This window comes from Haliotis cracherodii, unplaced genomic scaffold, assembly GCF_022045235.1.
Source record: "Haliotis cracherodii isolate W230 unplaced genomic scaffold, xgHalCrac1.p SCAF_12, whole genome shotgun sequence".
NCBI lineage: Eukaryota > Metazoa > Mollusca > Gastropoda > Lepetellida > Haliotidae > Haliotis > Haliotis cracherodii.
The window spans coordinates 15,509,455-15,530,264 of NW_027266267.1; the positions used below are offsets into that span (position 1 = coordinate 15,509,455).

The 20,810-nt window shown below is 41.9% G+C and overlaps 1 protein-coding gene and 1 pseudogene across 1 annotated transcript in view; one reads left to right on the plus strand and one right to left on the minus strand.

Moving 5' to 3' along the window:
- LOC139457083 (protein turtle homolog B-like) overlaps nt 1–20,810 on the plus strand; it is a gene marked incomplete at its 5' end in the record, with an annotated part of 85,916 nt that overhangs the window by 7,478 nt on the left and 57,628 nt on the right. The window contains one exon of the mRNA XM_071238525.1: nt 587–868. Coding sequence (XP_071094626.1) covers nt 587–868 — 282 coding nt within the window. The remainder of the gene's footprint in view (nt 1–586; nt 869–20,810) is intronic.
- LOC139457583 (uncharacterized) lies at nt 1,488–3,203 on the minus strand (annotated as a pseudogene).

The following is a 20,810-nucleotide window of genomic DNA, read 5'->3' on the forward strand; positions in this document are numbered from 1 at the left end:
CTCATAATTTTGGACACCGAATAAAAAAATTGTTTAACAAACGATCATCATATGGTTGACATTTTTAGCCATCCCTTACCAGGGAGGACCAGTCGCTCATGGAACAGCCAGGTGGGCGAGTTTCATCTGCGAAAGTGACGTAAGGCTTGCTGAGCAAACCATAGATGCGTGATTGCTATACCTGAAACAATGAGAACATCACTCGACGCATTGTCAATTATTTGCAACGTCTTCAAATTTTTTTGAAAAGAAGTCGAAAGAGGTATACCACAATATGCTTGGAAAAAGTATCGTTTGTCACCATGATGAATGTTTTTCTCTACAGGCCTCTTTCTGCCTGATAAGTCACACAAGTAAAAGTTCCCATGCAGGTTTAAAGGATAGATTTCATAAATAGTCAAATTTCATATTTTTTATTAAAGCTCACTCAGATAACCCTCAAACAAGAATTAAGATTGCAAATTATTGTTTTTGTTTATTCTAAGTGAATGCCAGGTAAACATTACGTTCTGATAATAATCATGAGATTGTTGCTTAAAGCATGCTTGTCAACTATATCCATGATCAATTGAAATCTATTTTAAAGGCAAGCCAACAACACCTGGCCGTCCAGTGTCAACAATTCCTGTCTACAACCAGACAGTGACCTTGACCTGCAGCTCCACCTCTACCACTGTCCCAGCTGACCATGGGCTGACCTTGACTTACACCTGGCAGCGTGACAACACTAACATCACAGTTACCTCCTCTGGTTCCCCCTACATCTTCACAGTGAGTTCCCGGGACAGTCACAGCTACAGATGTAGAGCCAGAGAGAGTCGGGGTCTGGAGTCAGAGTGGAGCCAGGGGTACAACATCGAGCCTCAGTGTGAGTATGGGAAACACGTTACTGAGTCAATGTGTGATTCATGTTTCTCTAATTGTCTTACTCTGTGAATCCATATTTTTTAGCCTCCATTTGTGAAGAATACTCCTCAGATGAGTATTCTCAGGAGTGCCAAATTGATCTCAAGATCCACGGTTTGTCCCCTCTACGTGTCATGTACACATTACTATACAAAATTACATGATAGTTTCTTAAAAAACTTCATCCGTCATGGGTCTTAAATTAAACAAAATTCAGATTTTGTTGGGTACAGGGTATTCATGGTCAAGTACCTTATTGATGTTTCATACACTTTTCTGGATTTCGAGTTATTTTGCAATTCATCGTTCTCATTTGGAGTCAAACGGACTGTAGTTAGGTTTGAACTAAGGTAAATCACCATCGCCTTCAGTGATGTCTGCATCAACATGATCTGGGCATCTGTCAGCTTGGTCAGATCCTCCCACCTCATGCTGCCCCTTGCCAACCAGACATCCCCCCGGGATACCGAGGTCGCTGTCCTGTAAGTGCTGCCTCACCCGGGTAAGGTAGCTAGACCCCACCAACTGTACTGAAAATGCGAATCAATAGGAAGAAAACTGTTCTTGCATGGTTGGGCTATTTAAATGTTTGCAGGTATGCATATAATAGCTTTTATAACATTGTGACCCCCACCTACCAAAGTTCTGCATCAAATCTGAACTCATTCCGTTGTCATTGCTGAATGAATGTAAGGAGTATGCTGCTGTGCAGATGCCGCTATGCGCTAGTGCCCTTTTTAGCACAGCCTGGAATTGATACCTGGTCAGGGGAGATTTATCAAAATGTAAGAAAGCTGTCTGACCCTGCGATTGTACTGTTAGGTATGCATTAATTGAAGCCACTGAACACAGATTGTGGCCAGGTATGGCGGAAATGGAAACAACTATTACCTGTGACCGCCTGTCCATTTTTGAATGCCTTAAAGTGACTGTCACTGTCTTAGTAGTGTCTTGGACTGCTAATTCTAGGCTGAGAATGTTTGGTTTGCACAAGTACACTCATCCGAAAGAACCCAAAGAAGGTCAAGCAATATACTGATTTGAACAACCTTACTCCATAGTTAGAAGAGCAGACAAATTGCAGGTTGTTTACTTTGAGCAGGTCTATTGTTATTAGTTTTCTGTGATCCTATCTCACCTGACACTTTTGCATCCCGGAAATCATAACAAAGTGGCTGGTGCGATCTTCCATGCTGTGTAGCCTATAGTAAGCTGAAATACGAACCATATACACCCTTACAGTACTTGGTGCATGTTCGGACACTGACAGGTGAGGTATGAAATGTACCAGGTCAGTGATTGGAAACAACATCTCCCATGTTCCCATGTTCTGTAATGCCCTGAATGCTTGCAACGCTTGGGTTCCTGCTTGGTAAGTTGCGCACGTGTTTGCCGCCAAGGATCGCTGAAGAAGCCTCTCTGCCTCCTTTGTTAGCTCTGCCAGAGATTGTCTGGAAGCGGTGTGGGATTGGCTGCTGTATTGCAGAATTGTACCCACTGTACTGCTGATTTCCTTCCACCATTGATGCAGTTGCCCCCAGATTGAGTGAACTTACCCCTGCATGCCCCAAAAGTTCTGAGAAGTATCTTTCCCATCATATCCAGGATGTTATTATAGTTAGCATCAATGGAACGGGCAACACAACGTGGACATAAGGATATTGTCATCACAGGTTGTATTGCTGTGAGTATGCTCAGGTTGTTCTGTTTCATATATTCCTGTGTGTGAAAACAGTTCGCACACACTGCTTTACTTCGCGGATACATATCTAAAAGCATGAAAAAAGCATGCTTGCATGTGCGCCACTTGTCGACCACCCTGTACCATTGTTATTCAGCTTTGCTTTAGAGTTAGGATACGCAACATCGTTTGTCATTTAGTAATCGTGATCATATTAGAAATTTAGGAATTCAGAAACTTTGTAAATGTGAATTGAAGTACAATAGTAATTGTTTGTAATTGTTGCTTGAAACTAAAATAAAACTATCGTAAATGAGTTAGTGTTCTTTGCCTGCCTATTGCACTTGTACTATTTCTGCTCGACCACAACGTGTTGGGGCTCTTTAATGTTGACTCTGGCACCGACTTGCAGGAGATAATTTATATTATCCGCTTCAAGTAGCAAAGGAGTGGCTATTTGCACATTTGGGAATGGGGGTCCATTCAATAGAGGTCTAGCTGATCTCAGTGTCTTACTGGTCGTTGCTGTCCCTGGCTGGACAGTAGGCTCCATACTGGGAATCTTTGCACTCCTGACGAGGCGGTGAATAAAGGCAGCCTGTCTTTTAGGTGGCATTCCTAATAATTACTAGGCCTCCTTGCCACAAACTACAGATGAATGCAAGAATACTAAATATGTGTTGTATTGCTGAAAGCTGGAGAGCAAGTGCCGCGAGAGCCGGTGCCACGCCACATGATGGCACAACAAACGCTCCAAAACCAGACGTTCCAAGAGCACATCTAGGCTAGAGATGATGGCACCATGCAAACCAACATGTAGACGCACAGGAAGAAGCTTTAGTAATAATAATAATAACAAGGATGCCAAGCCTAACATAAAGGCATTAAGTTCTGAGCAATAAATGCTTCTATGATAATACCAGTGATAATAGCCTCACAGAGCAAAAACGGCATGTCAAAAACATTTACTAGCATGGATACTGGCATAACACATGCAAGTGCATTACCAGGTATTTTACTCGGCAAAACACTATATCGATATGGACTACTCGGAATGGGGTCGGGAGGGCAAATATAATGGTTCGTATTATTGAAAGACATTAAAACACAGGAAACCACTTTGTTGTTATCATTATCTCATATTTTGTTTAAAACAATTACAGATCAAAATGTATAATTCTGGCGAATCCTTCTACCTCCATTACATCATTGCCATAATCCTGTAATTTGGCTGTAATCACGCAAAACCAAATCTTCGGATTTTGAACAGAAGTCCTCTTCACTGTCAACTATAAAAGATTAGTTTTCACCAGTCCATCATTTGAATACATATGTGATGGATGTGTTTTTTGAGTATTTATACTGTAACATTAAAGCAAGAATTGAACAAATGTCATGGTGTATGCTTGGCAATGTGATTAATACATATATCTCTCAAGCAGTAAATTGCAAACAATGTTGATTTAACTTAACATAGATTCTGTGATTAATGCTACAGACACTTAAAGTGGCAGTCAGTCAGTCATTTGTAGGGTAAACGTCCATTTCTGGCGATCCAATTCCCTGGGAGGGGACAGGAGTGGTTAGATTTAAATAAACAAATTAAAATAAATTAAAAAACACCTGACCCAATACAATGTGATTGAAGTGGGTACCAATGAAATAAATAAAAAACAAATTATTTTAAAAAAAGAAAAGAAATCATTAAAATGTAAATGCTATCTAATAAAAATAACAATTAACAAAGAAGTAGCATTGGATGGGTGATATATTTCAGTTAAGCTGATATTTAATGATTGGGAGCTAAAAATAAAGGAGAGAGGAATAAAACTTTAATATTATGCCAAAAAAAAGTGGGGCACTACAACATTGGAAGGTAGATACACGATGGTGCCCGGAAGCGATGCAAATAGCATTACATTCACAACTGATGATAACAATAACATAACAGGCCTCTACTGGCACAGCTGTTGTTGGCAGTTTAATTGTTGTCGTGAGCAGGGTGCTGTATGCCCTTGGCATTGCTGGATGGCTGGATTTTCAAATGGTTAGATTTTGTATTGGCTTGTTTGTGTTGCTTTAGTGTGCACATGTCAGAGAAGACAATCTATGCTGTAAATTTGGATCCTGATCTGAAATGAGAAGAGTTTATATTTTGGGTTTTGGAAGATGGGTTTGTTTGGGATGGTTTAGAATTTGTTTATCCAGGCCACCGTACAGACGCCTCGTTCCACATCTTCCAACAGCCTGTTATGATGGACGCCTATCTCCTCCAGTACATTCAGTACTTGCAGGCCATGCAACATGCCATGCCCTCCGCCTCTGCCACAGCCCCAGCTCCTGTACAGACATCCCTACAAGCGCCGCCCACAGTGCCTTTGGAACATTGCGCCTCGCACCCTGATCTAGGAGCCACTCCCCTGTCCTTCGATGCTCTAGCGGCTATCGTTCGGATTCCTCAGAGGGTGATTTTGTCCCATGCTACAATGATACCCCCATGATGGAGAATCTCACCTTGGGCAAGACCAGGTGCAGTCAGATCTGAGGCAGTCGTGCCTTCCCCTGGGGTCTGGCGGTCGATAGCAAGGATGGCATTAGATCGGACCCTACCTCTATCCCACTGGATCCTCTGATCAAAGATATAATCTTGGCCCTTGATGAGGACCTTAGTAATCTCTCACAGTCTCCTTCCTTCAGAAGGTGTGACTACCCGAATCACTCTCTTCAGATTGCGGACCGCGCCCATGAACTGGATGAGGAGCTCCACCATAACACCGGGTCCAACAGTCCCACCTCAGTGTGAGTTTCTCTCTCAAGCCACTCCCCCTTATGGTGTTGACCTCCAGATCCAGGACATTTGGAGGATAATCCGCACTGGATAGACCACCTAACCACCGTCTTTTCCTACCTTCAACATCAGGTTGAGCATATGAGCTCCCACATGCGAGCCCCTCTGGTGGAACTCACGACCACTCGATGCCTAGGCTACATCGCCTTGTCCGATTCTGACCCAGAGTTCAAGAGGGACTTGCTCCATCAACCCTGGTCATCCTCTTGAACGGACAAGTCTCCAGAACTCACACTCGAGTTACAGCTGTCGCCAGGGATGAGACTGGCCTCAAGGCCCTTGCTGGGGCATCGCAGCTAGCCTCCTTTGAGCCGTCCAAGTCTGGCACGTCCTCTGGCTCATAACAGTCCCGCCGCTGATGTAGTGGTGACAACAAAGATTCCAAATGAATTGCCAGAAACACACAACTGGGACCTCCCACCTCCAGCCGTCCAAGTTGTCGACTCTCCAGTAGGTGGGAGTCTGGGTCGATTCTGGAGAAATTGGGAAGACCAGCGCATGATGAAAATCCCGGAACTACAGGCCTTCTTCGGCTTATTCAGGCTGGAAGACCAGAATGCAACATTTTGTCCACCAGCTTGGGACTTGAACATCATTCTGACCATGCTGGTTATAGTCGCCCGTGTCGGTGAGCTACATGCCCTAAACGTCACGTGCTCCCGCTTTGAGCATGGAGCGCTCAGAGTGCATAGAGCCGTTCATCTCAGACTGTGCTGGGAAAAAAATAAAAATAAATGCCTATCCATCCAACTTGGATGTGGCAGAACTTGACCTACATCACAGTTACTCACACTTCACAACTGTCAATGGCTGACAATTAATGTTGTACGTGTATTTACGTTCCTCGAAACAAGTTACAGGAAGCAAGATGACAACCCCGATCTATGATGTATTTCAACATTAACCTGTAAATTTACTGGGACTGATCGAGCCTGCTGGTACTATATGATTACCAATGGAACTTTGTATGACTGAACAGCCAAGTCAGATATTTTGACATTAGGATTCTGCATGATTTGACCTGTCAATTTTAAGATTTTACAGATTAAAAGCCTGTGTGTGAAAGCAATGAGACATTTGTGGTCCAGAAATAGTGGTTCATAAATATTATTTTCTTATTCGTGCGTGTTCTGAAATGAATTTCATCAAGTTTGATAAGCTCTGACTTCAGTGAGATCGGGACATTGTTTTTCTGGCCTTTCGAAAGGAGGAGTGTTTTCTGATGGATTTTCAAATCCCCTCCTGCCAAATCCTTACGATCACATAAAGGGCTGTAAACAACATGTTGTCAAGGATAAAGTTTCTTCAACCTCATTTTTATGATGTTATATTTTACTTTCATTGATGGTTGTTGCAATGATAAAATTGCCTGTTCCGAGTCTGTTCGCCGACGAACATGTTTCATAAACATTTTATTTGTGTGCAAAAGATATGCCTTCGTAAAGTCCTGTAATCTCATCATCGAAGCAGTCAGGGTTATGGCCCATAACATCATATTGTTGTCAAAAACATCCGATATCAAACTACCGTATTTCCTCAATTAGACGCTAGACCTGGCTTGTATTATCTAGAGACCCAGCATGTAATAGAGAAAATATCAAATCGTTTTACAGTTCCTATGGGTGATCATTCCGCTGTCATTTTTTATGAATCGATATGTAGGCTATCAATGTATTCATCCACGTTTTTTGTGTGAAAAGGCTTGATATATTTAAAAGGGGTTTCCATAGCAAAATGTTCAATGTTATTGTACTTTTGTAGAATTCAAGTTATTTGAGTATGGCAAGGTATCTATAGTAATGTTTTTGATTTACCTACTAATATTATTACTGAAAGTAAGGGGATAATATTATTGATTAAATCAGGCCAGGTTTTTTAGTGATTTTTTTTCAGTTTGTTAGAAACCCAAACGATTGTGTTATCCCCTGTGGCTGTACCTTCGTTTTCTTGCTTAACAAAATATTATAATCAATTTGGTGATGGTTACATCTCTATCCGTAGAGTGGCGTCTCGTTTGACTGCTGCGATTCCCGCCTCTGTGCGGACCATGCCCCTGTGCACGTGCCCGCTCCCTGGCTTCTACAGTCGTCCAGCATTTAAATGACCAGTTCATCGTGTTGGACTGTGGCCCTTTACTCAGGCTTGGGAAGTCAACCCCCCCCAACACGCTTGTTACTCGGCTCATCGCTTCTGCAGCTCTGCTACACCTCTCCGGCTTTCTAATGGTGACAACCCTTCTGACCGAAAACACTACAATCATCGGCAAGGAAGTGATAGCCAACTGATGATGGATCACTCACAGGATCGTCATCCTTCGCTGGATCGTAACGACCGAGTGATCAAGGGATCGACAGATCGCCGTACTTCACCATTATCGACAAGACGCTGTTCTTGGAAGGACATTTCGCCAAATCGTACCATGGAGGATTGACAGTTTCGCCTTCTCTACAGATCGATACATGAGGGATATCCACTTGACGGATATCAGCACATTGATACAGCAATACGTCGACACATGGATAAATCAAGAACTCGTCTGCTAGTACGACTTTACCTGCAGGAAGCCTCGGTGGCCGAGTGGGTTAGATCGCTGACTTTGTGTGCTGGTGATTAGGTCCCTTACTTTGGCAGTGTGGGTTCGAATCCCGGACGGGACTCAACCCCATAAAGTACGAGCATGTACTTTACTGAGAAGATGTTATCCCAGATATAACTTTTGTTATATAAAACAGACGAACGACGGATCGTCCTCAGTCATAAGATCGTCATTCTTCCTAGGAAGCAATAGACATCTCTCTCATTGTGCATCGGACTTCTATACGCTTACTTGGACAAGGTCTTCGCTGCATTCCGTTGTCTAGATCAGACAATCCAGCAAGAGCATCCATCTACGTCTTTGGATACGATGACCTGCACCAGCCATATCAGCGACCTTGACCAACTGGTCTCGTTGGTCACTTAAAGGCTCGTATGGCGAGCTTGAGATACTGACGTCTTTTCTCAACCGGGATCTTGATGGATCCAGTCCACGTGCCTACCAGCCATGAATCGTCTTACGATACTCTCCTATGAGAAATCACCATAACAGGTTATGACGCTCGAGACAACGCGCTCCCCCATACAGATTTAAATCGTGTGACAGACAATATCATCGCAGCCGACCTTTATCATCGACGCCCTTGAATTAAACCTGATATTCCAAATTAGTTGGCACGTCTTTTCCGCCCTTGCCGTGGTCAACCTACATAATTCTAACAGGCAAATCGATGGGGGAGTTCGTCAGTCTTTCTTCAGTACAAACGACAGATGTTTGATGTCTGAAGATGGTTTCTAACACACCAGTTTTGTCCCATATTCTACAAGTAACTGACTGCCTATAAACTGGTGTTTTTCATTACTCAGGACAGTGCTTGTGTGTTGGGAGCTTTTGACCACGTGATTGGAAAGCCTGCTGTATTTCCTGTTCTGTGCAAGGGTGAATTACACATCACGCCGAGATTGCTGTTTGTAAAGACTACCATGCTGACTTTGGTGATCTCATGCGAGCCATGCGAAGCATTATAGTAGTTGTCAATGACTATATGTGCGGTCTATCACATCTTCACAACTCCTTTTGTCGTCGCATCGATACAGGAATGCACAGCGCTTTTTCTGGTGCCAAGGCGATGGAATCCAACGTCTCTTCACCAGTTCTACATGTCACCGATCAACCTGGCAGGACAAGTCATCCCTCACTTATTCAAGACGAGAGTTGGTGAATATCAACATTTTTGGGGGGGTATAGGATCCTAATATAAGCGACATCCATTCAAGGCACGGTGTTTGCTACAACAGTCAAGTTTTTACCATCGCTCTATAACACAATTTTTGTGTAATGTGTACTTGAACGTCGATCAGCAGGCGAACTCATCTCCACATCAACAACTCGGAAGTTCAACGTTCTACATATGGTAATAGCTATTACACTTTGGACAACCTCTCCGCTACCCCATTCCAACCGTCACCAGTCAACAGACGACAGCTTGGATTTCCACAACTGGAAGGAGAACCACCCTTCTTATCACTGGCAGTACACTACCTTTTGGAATTGCTTCAACCCATGGCTATGTACACGAGTGGCTAAACCAATTGCTGTTCGTCACACAGGAATCTGTAATACATTTTACCTGGATGAAGGTATTCAAGCCCGGATATCAACAATTACACAGACTACAATATTTACCCGGAAGTTATTAACACAACTACGTTGGTTAATAAATTATCAGAAGTCCGACATACAACCATTCCAGGATCTCCATTCCTTAGGATCAAGTCTAATGAGCCAGACTAACATCCCAGTACCAGAACACATTGAGGAACACCTCTTGTGATGGACAGTGGAATGGATTGTTTGTGCAGGAATTTGTTTACACAAGCCGGAATACAACAACCGCCTGTAAGTGTTCATGGATGCCTCACTTCAAGGTCGGGGAACTCACTTCAACTTGGACGTAACATCAGACCTATGGTCAGAAGCAGACAGCTCTACCACATCACTTATCTGGAATACGAGGCTGTAATCCGGGTAATATTTCATTGGACACCACAGTCAACGTCTGATGATCGGGACACTCATATCAACTGTGGCATACACTATACACCTTCAAGACACGATGAAATCAGAGACCCTCCTACAGTTGACTTTTCACCTTTTGTAGACAAGCTCAACTTAGCGATAAAGGCAAGACATATACTGGGAGCAGCAAATGGATTAGCAGACACCTTATCCAGACCAGCCAGACTATCACCAACACTAGCCTGGTCAGTCGATACTGACAATATCATGGGAGGACCTAATGCGTTTCCCCCACTAGCCTTGATACCACAGATACTACAAAGATCCTACACACGAGCTACCAACAACTGCTGTTGGTAGCGCCTTCTGACCGACAATAATTTGGGTTCCAGAGCTCGTCTAACTTGCAGGGATTCCACTACTAAGACTTCAAACTGGTCACATCTACTGCTACAGCCTCCCTCCAATCAGGTCCATCCAAGACCAGAATTATACGAACTTCACGTATAGAGCATATCACGAGCAGTCTCGCTGAGGATTTTCCATTAGAGCAGATAAGGCAGCCTGATTAGCACTTCAGCAATCAACGAGAATCACTGTGACGATAACTGGAAAAGTTTTCACCAGTTTGCATGATCCAGGGGTTTCCGCAGCCAAGCATTTATACCCTAAGTAGCAGATTACCTATGTCACCTATGAAGTACAAGGCATCTTATGGTTCGACACTGGGCACTTACTGGGCAGCGATCAGTTCTGTACCAACTGTACACTAATGGGATAAAACTTACTATAGTTCCCGAACCGTTAGATCTACACAGATCTTTCATACTGCGAGTAATTCAGGCGTTACCATGACCTCAGGCTCCAAGGTTTCCGCTGTCGCTGACTTTCGGACATTGATTCGCTCATACCACCTTATGGACCAATCTTCCAGACTTGGCCCTCAAGCATGGGATCTCCCTGTATTCTTCCGTCACTTCTCCTGGCTGACTTTGAACCACTTGTGGATAGAACCTCAAACTTTTACGTTCATGACGATCTTCCTGCTTGAGCTGGCTCCTGCAGCCCATGTTACAGGGACTCGTGCTTAGACGTCGGTTGAGTCCGGTTCCAGCGTCTTCAACAAGATAAGTTTTCAAGGACACCGGATCGGCTTTTCAGCCTCCGACACTCTCATTGATAGAGAGCTGATGTCGTGGAAGACGTCTGACTTTGCCCAGCCTGAGCCTACAAGATCTACTTGAAGGCATCTCAGACCATCCGTCGCTGTCGCAAGAATGTTTTTCATCCACTTGTTGATGGCTGCAACTTCTGATGTATCTTGATCCACCATCTCTACTGGCTGCGTTCTATCATCATCAGGGTCTACACCTTTGAGGGACTACCACCCAGCTGCTTCCAATCCTCATGAGCGAGGGCAGTGACTTCCACTTTGGCGTTGCATAGTATTGCACACTTTCAGCCATCATGGAGGGATGTTCTGGCGTTCTGATATGGTCTTTGCCTCGTACTCCTTTCAGAATCTCAGTCGCCGAAGTCCAAGGTCACAGCAGCCACACAGCGCAGATGAGGAAGCCCAGCGGACTACAAGTCCCAAGTCTGGTTCCCTGTATATACTGCAATATTTTCATTTATTGCTTATGTTAATCGGGTTTCCCAGACAAGCTCCCATTAGGAGGGTATAAATGCTTATCAGTTGGGACTTTGGTCTACGTAAATAGAAGGCACCATCCGGTGTGGCCATGTGCTTAAATGGTGTCCCAATCTTCTACCTGCTCACCTCTGTCTTTGCGCTTGTGATGTCTCAGTAGTTGATTGAAGACCTGTGTGATACACGGGTATCGTCAATCGTTTCCTCTTCTCGTTCTTACCTTATTCAATCTCTATGTGAGTTTGATAGGTTGATGAAGCGAAAACAGAGATGCCAAGCTGGTCCACCTTACGTCCTTGGGAACGTATGTGTGAGGTCTGTCTTGTAGAACCTACCCCGGGGACAGGGTGTTTGAAACAAAACATCTCCTCCTATCCGGGGTTAGGTTTAAGTCGTGAACGAGTAGGTGTCGCCTTTCTCATGGTTACGTGGTCGTTCTTGGAACGGCGTCCTGTGTGAAACCATGGAACACATGAATCCCCGATGTCATGATGTATATCTTATGGTTGCACAAAGAGGTTTTTTTAAGCAACCCTTACACAAGTTTATCACTAATCCTTGTAAAATCCTTTGAATTTTCCTGATTAATCCAAGCTTCCTTGTGTACATCTCACGGTTGAGGTCCTTACAGGCTGGGGTATCTGCGCCCCACCATCCAACCGCGGGATAAAAAGTTTAAAAATTTGTAAATTTTCTAATACCCGGTAAGTTGTATATATTTATACTTATCCTATCTCACGTGCTAAATGCCCACCCAGCATTCCCCACATCACAGTTACACGAGCCTGTATGCTCTAGATTGAGAATGCCTACTAGATGCACATTTCTGAGTCATGTAAAATCCTAAAATTTTGTTCTAAATGTAATATATGGTCTAATGTTTGACGATTTGGTGTAAAGCTGCTGTTATTTTGTCCTCTACCTCTCATCCCTCATGCAAGTTGTGTGGTCACTACATGATACTGGAATAGTTGCTCTTCCCTCTCCCCATCGGCCTTCAACAAATTTTCAGAAGCTATCAAGAAGGCACGACATAAGAGGCGGCCAAGAAAGCAGTCAACAGTTATCCTTGACAATACTTCCATCGAGTTGTCTTCCAAAGTCACAATCCCTAAGACCAGAATCATACCCTGTCTTCTCTATAAATGTCATAGCGACCGATTTGGGACACCCATTGTCTGAACGAACATTTAATTCCAAAGGCTTATTATCCTGGGGCAATGACATCTATATGCCTCGAAGCCGTTATTTATAAGATGCTAATCCCAATTGTTAATCACCATTGTATTGAACATCAACTGTCTGCCACCATGAACGAGATGTGCAAGTATGTCACTGATGAATTACTGTTTATATTTATGACTTAAATGTTAGGTGACCTTGGCTATATAAGCCTTCGTCCAGAGGTGATAATCAGAGAGATGGAGAGAAAGGTCTTACCCTTAGCCTAGCTAGGGTTAGGCTGGGTGCTGTGGGGCACCAAGAAAACAACCACTACAACTATGTGCTGACCTGGCACGTAGTGTTTTTTTTGTTCTTTATGGTTCTCGGTAGGAAGTGACAACTTGCAGACGATGGCTTGCGGTATATACAATTTTACTTTATACAGGTAGATATATACATACAAAAAACACTACTTTTTAGACTGTTCTTTTATGAAAGTGGGAAGTAGAAATATTTAGTGTGTAAGTACTTAATGCAAGGGAATTATGAGTGCTGCCCATAAACCCATGTTGTGAAGTAATGCTAAAAATGATTATCATTACCAGTTGTGTGGTCTTGCTATCCAGGTTTCGTGTTTCGACCGATAGAGGTAAGATTAAATGTACATGCTGCCCTCCCACTGGTCCCATGGTCAGTGCCAGTCCATAACCCACTCCAGCTGTGTAAGAGTCCTAGCTGTCATGGCCGTAGAAATCAGGGGTTAGCCATCAACCATGATATGAACTAGAGATGCTCTTTCTTGACAGTTCAAACCATCCCATCTGACCTCAAATTACAGCTGGCTCTCTTCCTGTACCTGGACCATCTACCACCATCCCATGGCAGTTCACTGTGTGGCCTGTGGCCTTTGTGGCTATCCAGTTCAACATGTTAAAGTCTGCATATCATCTTGCTGTTCTATTAACAACTGTTGGGATATGTTAAGATAAGAGGAACTTTGGGTTACATCATAAAAGAATAGAGAAACATGTAACAGGGTTATGACTTAAGTTAAATACACACACATAAACACCACGACATAAAAGCACTTATCAACAATAAATGAAGAAAAGTGTTTAAAATGGAAGCATGTGAGGCATAAGTTAAAAACTACTCAAGTTAGGTAAATGTGGACAAAAATTTCACATGGTTTGATTGCTAAGGAAATGAATACTGACTCAGGTACGAATGATTGATGTGCTCTGTTTTCATTTTCGCCATGCACAGGCGACAACCAGAAGGTAAAAGGTACCCAAGACATGCGAAGTGCCATTTCATGATGGCCTTAGCACTAAGGCACTTTTAACGGACACATTCAAGCATATTTACCTATAAGACTTGTCACATGACATTACATATGAATAAAAAGCCACGTGACTTTGATTGGTGCTCAGGGAGCAAAAGTTGGAGTACTAGCAAAGGATAAGACATATAGATGAACAACTTCTTTATTACTATAAGGAGTGAGGTTTCTAACTCCCTTGAATTGACTGACGAATTGATCGATCACATTTTCGAGGGTCATGCACGAAGGCACCTGACCAACCATCGTCCAATCCGCAAGCTGCATCTATGTGTGGTAGTTGGGCTAAAAATAGATCGTAATTTATCGGGTAGTATGGCGGCAAGTTTAATTTTCATGTACGGTAAGGGTTGTAAATTATAGGGCTTTGTAGTGCTTCAGCAGGGCTGGTGGAAGTCAATTAATCTATTTGTAGTCAATTAATCTATTTATTACTCATTGGAATTCCCTGTGACGGTTGCGAGGTCCGCATGTCTTCCTGCCGTAGCGTGTTTCCGGTTCTATAGGTGTCGCCGAGCACGCTATGTTAGGAATTATCATTTGACCAATGGGAAGTTTAGAAGATTGTATGACCCATGACCTTTGAATATGGTTAGCTCCGTGGGTATAAAAGCCTGATACGACCGAGATTAGTCGTCTGAAGTTTCGGGTATCCCGACAAGTAAGTCCACAACACCCACTACGGGGGAACATCCCTCTAGGCAATAAGGTTTTCTTTACGACTAGTTTTAGGTGTAGTATAACCAGGGTATTTTAGAAAAAGGGTTTTTGGTATTTACTTAAAATGTAGTTTACTAAACTAAGCTTTTGGGTAACATATAGACGCATATGAGAGAAGTGATTGAGCAGTGTGAGGCATCACCCCAGGGCAAATGATTATTGATTTTGCTTCTCTTAAGTGATAGAGAGAACTTTTCATTAATCTGAGGAAATTGGTAGAATACGGTCTTGTAGTGTAAGGGTCGGAGGGTCCGGATGTGATCAAATATTTCTGCAAGCTATTACTGACTTGAATGTCTAAATAACAAGCTTCATTTGAATCACAATCTTTTCGGCGCCTTCCAATCTGGCAGAGTATTGGGTTTACATCTAGGGTTGTTTAGAGTTGAGGGTATATTCAGTTGACCAAGGATTTGACCATTAATTTAGGAAATTAGCTGAAGGTTTGGTTAAGAAGGGCTTGATAGAAAAACTGATTGGAACGGAAATTGGGGTTCATATGGAGGTGAGCGTTAGGACTCGTTTCACATGACGTCAAATACTATTTCGGTGGGAGGAGTTAAAATTATCATCGATAGTATTTTGTTGGTTGTCCGAGAGTGGTGCGGGGAGTCGGGAGCATACAACTGAACAGAACGGTTCTCTGTAGGTTTTGGGATCCCGAGTCAGAAAAGAAGTAGAGTTAATGTTCATCAGAAAAACCATCAGGCTCTTCAACCATCATCTAGGTATGTGTTGTATTTATATCAGGCAACAACAAGAATATATCTGAGGACCATGTGTGTGTATTTATGATTAACTCTATCATAAATAAAAAGGACTGGAGCAAACCATCGGACTTGTGATTTTGAAAGAGAGCTACATCATCCCTAGAACCAAGGAGTAGTTGATAAGTAGAAGTGACCATAGGTAGAAGGGTAAAGTACCCGGAACCTAAGGTTACAGTAGGTTTAGTTTATGTGGTAGTCAGGTGGGGGAAAAGTAGTTGTAGGAAAAACATGTAGAAATAAGGATTTAGATAGATTGGAGAGTAAGAAATAAGTTAAAATGTAGGTTTTGTAAGGTATTTATTTAGTATAGTTATTGGAATAGTGGTGTGGGGGAGAAGTAGGTGTAGGAGAAAATAGGCAGTAAATTAGGCAGTTAACGATAAAGACATGTAGGCTAATAGTAAAAGTTTAACTGTGTTTGAGTGTTTTCTTTTTGTATTTTTCTGATTTACTGTTAATTTGTACATGAAGAGCGAACGCTTTAACCACTAGGCTACCTGACCGGTAGGACAAGGTAGAAGTGCGTATTTGTGAAGAATTAGCTGGGGGCAACTACATAAAGTGTCTACAAAACAGGGCATGGTGAGTGCGCTGGGTACAGTGCTGAAAGGTGCCAATGATATTTGACTGATTAATGACTTTAGTCAGCCCCATGGGCTGACAGTGAATGACCTGATTACAAGGCAGACTTATTCTCATCAGACCCTGGAGGAAGCAGTGCGGTGTGTTCAACCAGGATGGTTCATGTCAAAGATTGACCTAAAGTCAGCTTACCAGAGTTTTGCAATTCATCCAGGTCATAGAGGAGTTACTTGTCTGAAGTGGACATTTAAGGGCGACGAAGAACCAACTTTCATGGTTGATACAAAGCTGCAGTTCGGATCCCGACTGAGCCTATACATATTCAATAGACTGACAGGGCATCAATGGTAACCTACCTTGATGACTTCTTGGTAGCTGCAGCATCTGGGAAGGCAAGTCAGTTGTCAATAAACTTCATTCTGCGCTGTCTATGACAGCTTGGATTCCAAAGTAGCTGGAAAAAGGTGGAGGACCCATCTCAACAGTTCCTTTGGCACACATCAGCTGGTGCACTGTCGCTAAATTCTTTAAAAACTGCATTGCTGCAACAAGATTTTATGGTGTTCCTGGATCAGAAACGCGCTTCTCGCAAGCAGCTGTAGAGACTGGCAGGCAAACATATTTGGGCATCGTGTGTGATGTTGTAGGGTCAGCTTCATTTGAGACCCTTATTCAACGCTATGAAAACAAACCATATCAGTGTGCACTCTCTGACCTACTTGGTTCGTTTCCGGGGCAGAATTTGAAAACCATTTAGTGTATTTGATCGAAACTTGGCAAATCAATCAGGCACATACTGAAGTGGTGCCTTTTGATATTTTGGGAGTTTTCTAATTTTTATTTTTTTAAATTTTTATGGAATGAAGTTGGACATAGACTCAATTGGGGATGTGGATCGTTTCCGGGGCAGAATTTGAAAACCATTTAGTGTATTTGATCGAAACTTGGCAAATCAATCAGGCACATAATGAAGTGGTGCCTTTTGATATTTTGGGAGTTTTCTAATTTTTATTTTTTTAAATTTTTATGGAATGAAGTTGGACATAGACTCAATTGGGGATGTGGATCGTTTCCGGGGCAGAATTCGAAAACCATTCAGTGTATTTGATGGAAACTTGGCAAATCTATCAGGCACATACTAAAGTGGTGCCTTTTGATATTTTGGGATTTTTCTAATTTATATTTTTTCTAAATTTTATGGAATGAAGTTGGACATAGACTCAATTGGGAATGGGGTTCGTTTCTGGAGAAGAATGGGGTTTGTTTCCGGGGCAGAATTCGAAAACCATTCAGTGTATTTGATCGAAACTTGGCAAAGCTATCAGGCACATACTGAAACCTAACTGGTGCCTTTTGATATTTTTTTTTTATGAATTTTTATTTTTTACAATTTTTATGGAAAGAAGTTGGACCTAGACTCCATTGGGGAACAGGTTCGTTTCCGGGCCAGAATTCGAAAACCATTCAGTGGGTAAACAATGTATGCTTCTTAAAGAACATTCAACTGTTGACTCATTACATACAGAATTGCACATTTACCAGTGGTTACTTTACAGACAGCTGCCAGGGTGACATGTCATCTTTCTGATGACTCTTGTTGTGTATTTGTTGTTTATCGTTTATATGTTGTGCGTTGTTTATACGTTCCGGGTGATATTGATTTTGTTCTTGATTCCCTCCAGAGCTAAATCCCCATCAAAATGTGTGTTGACATAGATATACAACATAGTTTTTGAGCAAATTATTAATGAGCATTGAAATGGTGACTTCGCTCCCATTACAATATATATGTAATAACTGCCATAACATACAATGGTATACCTGGTAATGGTAATGAGGATCAACAATAGGATTAGCATCTTATTTGTAATGGCAGTTAAGTAATTCTAGACATACACATGTCATGGCTGCATTGTAATTCGCCTTTGGAGTTAAATGTTGATTCTGACAATTGTTGTCCTGAATCTCATTGAGAGAAAAGTGGACATATGAATATTGCCGGAGAATATAAATACCTTGGAATATTATTCACAATTACATTAAACTTAAGTAAAACCGTGTTAAATTTATCAACAAGAGCAAAGAAAGCTTTCGTTCAACTTAAACTTGGCGTTTTTACACCTCACATTTTCTTTGGACTGTTTGATTGTCAAAAACAGCCAATCTTATTGTATGGCACAGAAATATGGGGCTGTCGAGAGCTTTATTCAATCGAAAAGGTTCACCTGTTCGCCTGTGAAAGATTTCTTAATGTGGTCACGTCAACTTCCAGTAATATGGTTTATGGCGAATGTGGAAGGTTCCCTATATATATAGCATCTTGATGCCTACGCTATTGGCTGAAGTTATTATGTATGCCTGAACATGGTTTGCCAAAGAAAGCCTTTTATACGCTGGTATATCTTGATATATTGGGAAGAACACATGGGCTTCCCGAATACGCTTAACTCTTTTTAATTCTGGCTTTGGATTCATATGGATCTCGCAATCTATTGGGGACATAAATATGTTTTTACAACAATTTCGTACTCGAAAAAAAAATCACAATATTTTTACAACACAGACTAACAACTTGTCATCGATATCCTAATCACGTATACTTATTAATTGCTAGATTAACCAGTCTAAGTCGTCAGGGTCAATTCCAAAATTTATACCTGAGTCTGAAGAAAAAGCATCACTTTTGCTTTCACTGTCGTCTACATAAGGGATCAAAACAGGCGGACTTGCTTCTATTGGAAAAAATCCACTTTGAATAAACTGGTCTGAGTAAGGCCAGTAATGTACCATTAGATTAGAATTTTTTTTAAGGAAAGCAGCTCTCCACCATCTTGTAGAATGAGGCTGCTCATCCCTACAAGTACGATGGTGGAAAGTTTGACTTTCCGAAGTGTTAGGTAGTTCTAAATGATACTCTGATATTGTAGCATAAAATTCCTGATGTTCGAGGGGATCGTCCATCTTGAGTTCTGGAATGAGGACTTGAAACTCAGTCCCTATCATTCCAAATGCCATGCCATTTGGAAATAAATTTCAGACCACTTCACAAGCATAGCTTGTGGTAGTCCTTGGCCTTCTTTGGGCCTCAAAATAGGGTAGTACCAGAGTATCTGATATATCCCCTCGTATGTTAGCATCCATCCTGACCTGACATACTTCACACCGAAGTGTATTATTGCTGTCAACAAACAAATGGTAGTTGTCCTGTTCTGTCATCCTGCCTAATGTGCCAGCAATACTATCCCTTATCTCAAACTTAACCTTTCTCGAAATAATCAACACATGCATGGCACATGTTGCATGGTACATACGTTTGCACCATGCACAATGCTGCACTTCGTACCCCCTACTTGCATAATGGTCTACGTCAAGTAAATCTTCCAGGCAATATCCACACTTTTTCCATGTATTGTGGAAAGGTAAATGATCAGTGTAGGCAAGTGGTGTCCACCGCAACCTAAGCTAAATGTCTAAATTTCCTTCATCCCCTAGTACACAAAATTGATTGACTTCATTTGTAGTATACCGAGCTCCTCGCAAGTAAGCATAGAAGAAGGGCATTAAATTTTCCTGATCGGGTGAAGCATAACAAATCACTAGAGAATCTCCTACATTAGACGGTGTCAACATGCTGACTAGTCCCAACTTGACTATGTCAGTTAAGTCAAAATACATCCCATATATGACCATGCATGGTTATGGGTCGAATTTGAAATCCTTGATACAGTATTTCTCTTCGTGGTTGTGATTGGTAACCGGTTGTCAAAAATAGTTTCTTTTAAATCATATGCGAAGATTGTTCAAATCTCCTCATGAATATATGGAGTAATTAATTCTGGCACCTCTAAGTGGATTACTTCAGGAATGTCAACTCTACAGTATAAAGCCAACAAATTTCCGAAGAACAAGGACCATCCAACCCATGTTCTCACCTGCTCTCGCGTAATGGTGACAGTCTCATGATTGATAGAATTGTCAAAAGCACCAGTAACCCTATTCCCTATCATTTTTGTCTATTAGTAATTGATGACAACTAAATACAATATAATTATTCACAATATTGAGATATATAGTGAGACACAACAATGCTTTACACAGACGTCTGGCTATTGGAGGTGTACCCCTGTGGTAAACAACCGGTGACTAGCCAAGCAAGTGCGTGATAAGCGAGATAGTCAAAATATTCATAATTGCAAGCAGTATTCACTATGGAGACAATGGTAATCACAAGCGATATCACAAATTGCACTATACTTTGGGGTACGAGCTTGCCACACCAAACCCACGGGTAAACTGTCATGGCACGTTTCAACGTATTGTCCGATTGTGGCCAAGCAGTTCTATATACATTTGCAATCAGACTAAATAGGTTGTTGCATAACTTGCCAGTATGTAGTCTACGGTACATAATAACACATTGAGAACATTCATTTTAGTTTAGATATCAAGTTAACTATTTCAAAGTAAATAGCTACAGTATTTATATCATGCTTCATAATCAACACATTAATTTAAAACTGTGTACAATAGATTACAATATTTTTTTTTCATATCAACACAACATCAACTTAGTGTCAAATTTCGGGACATG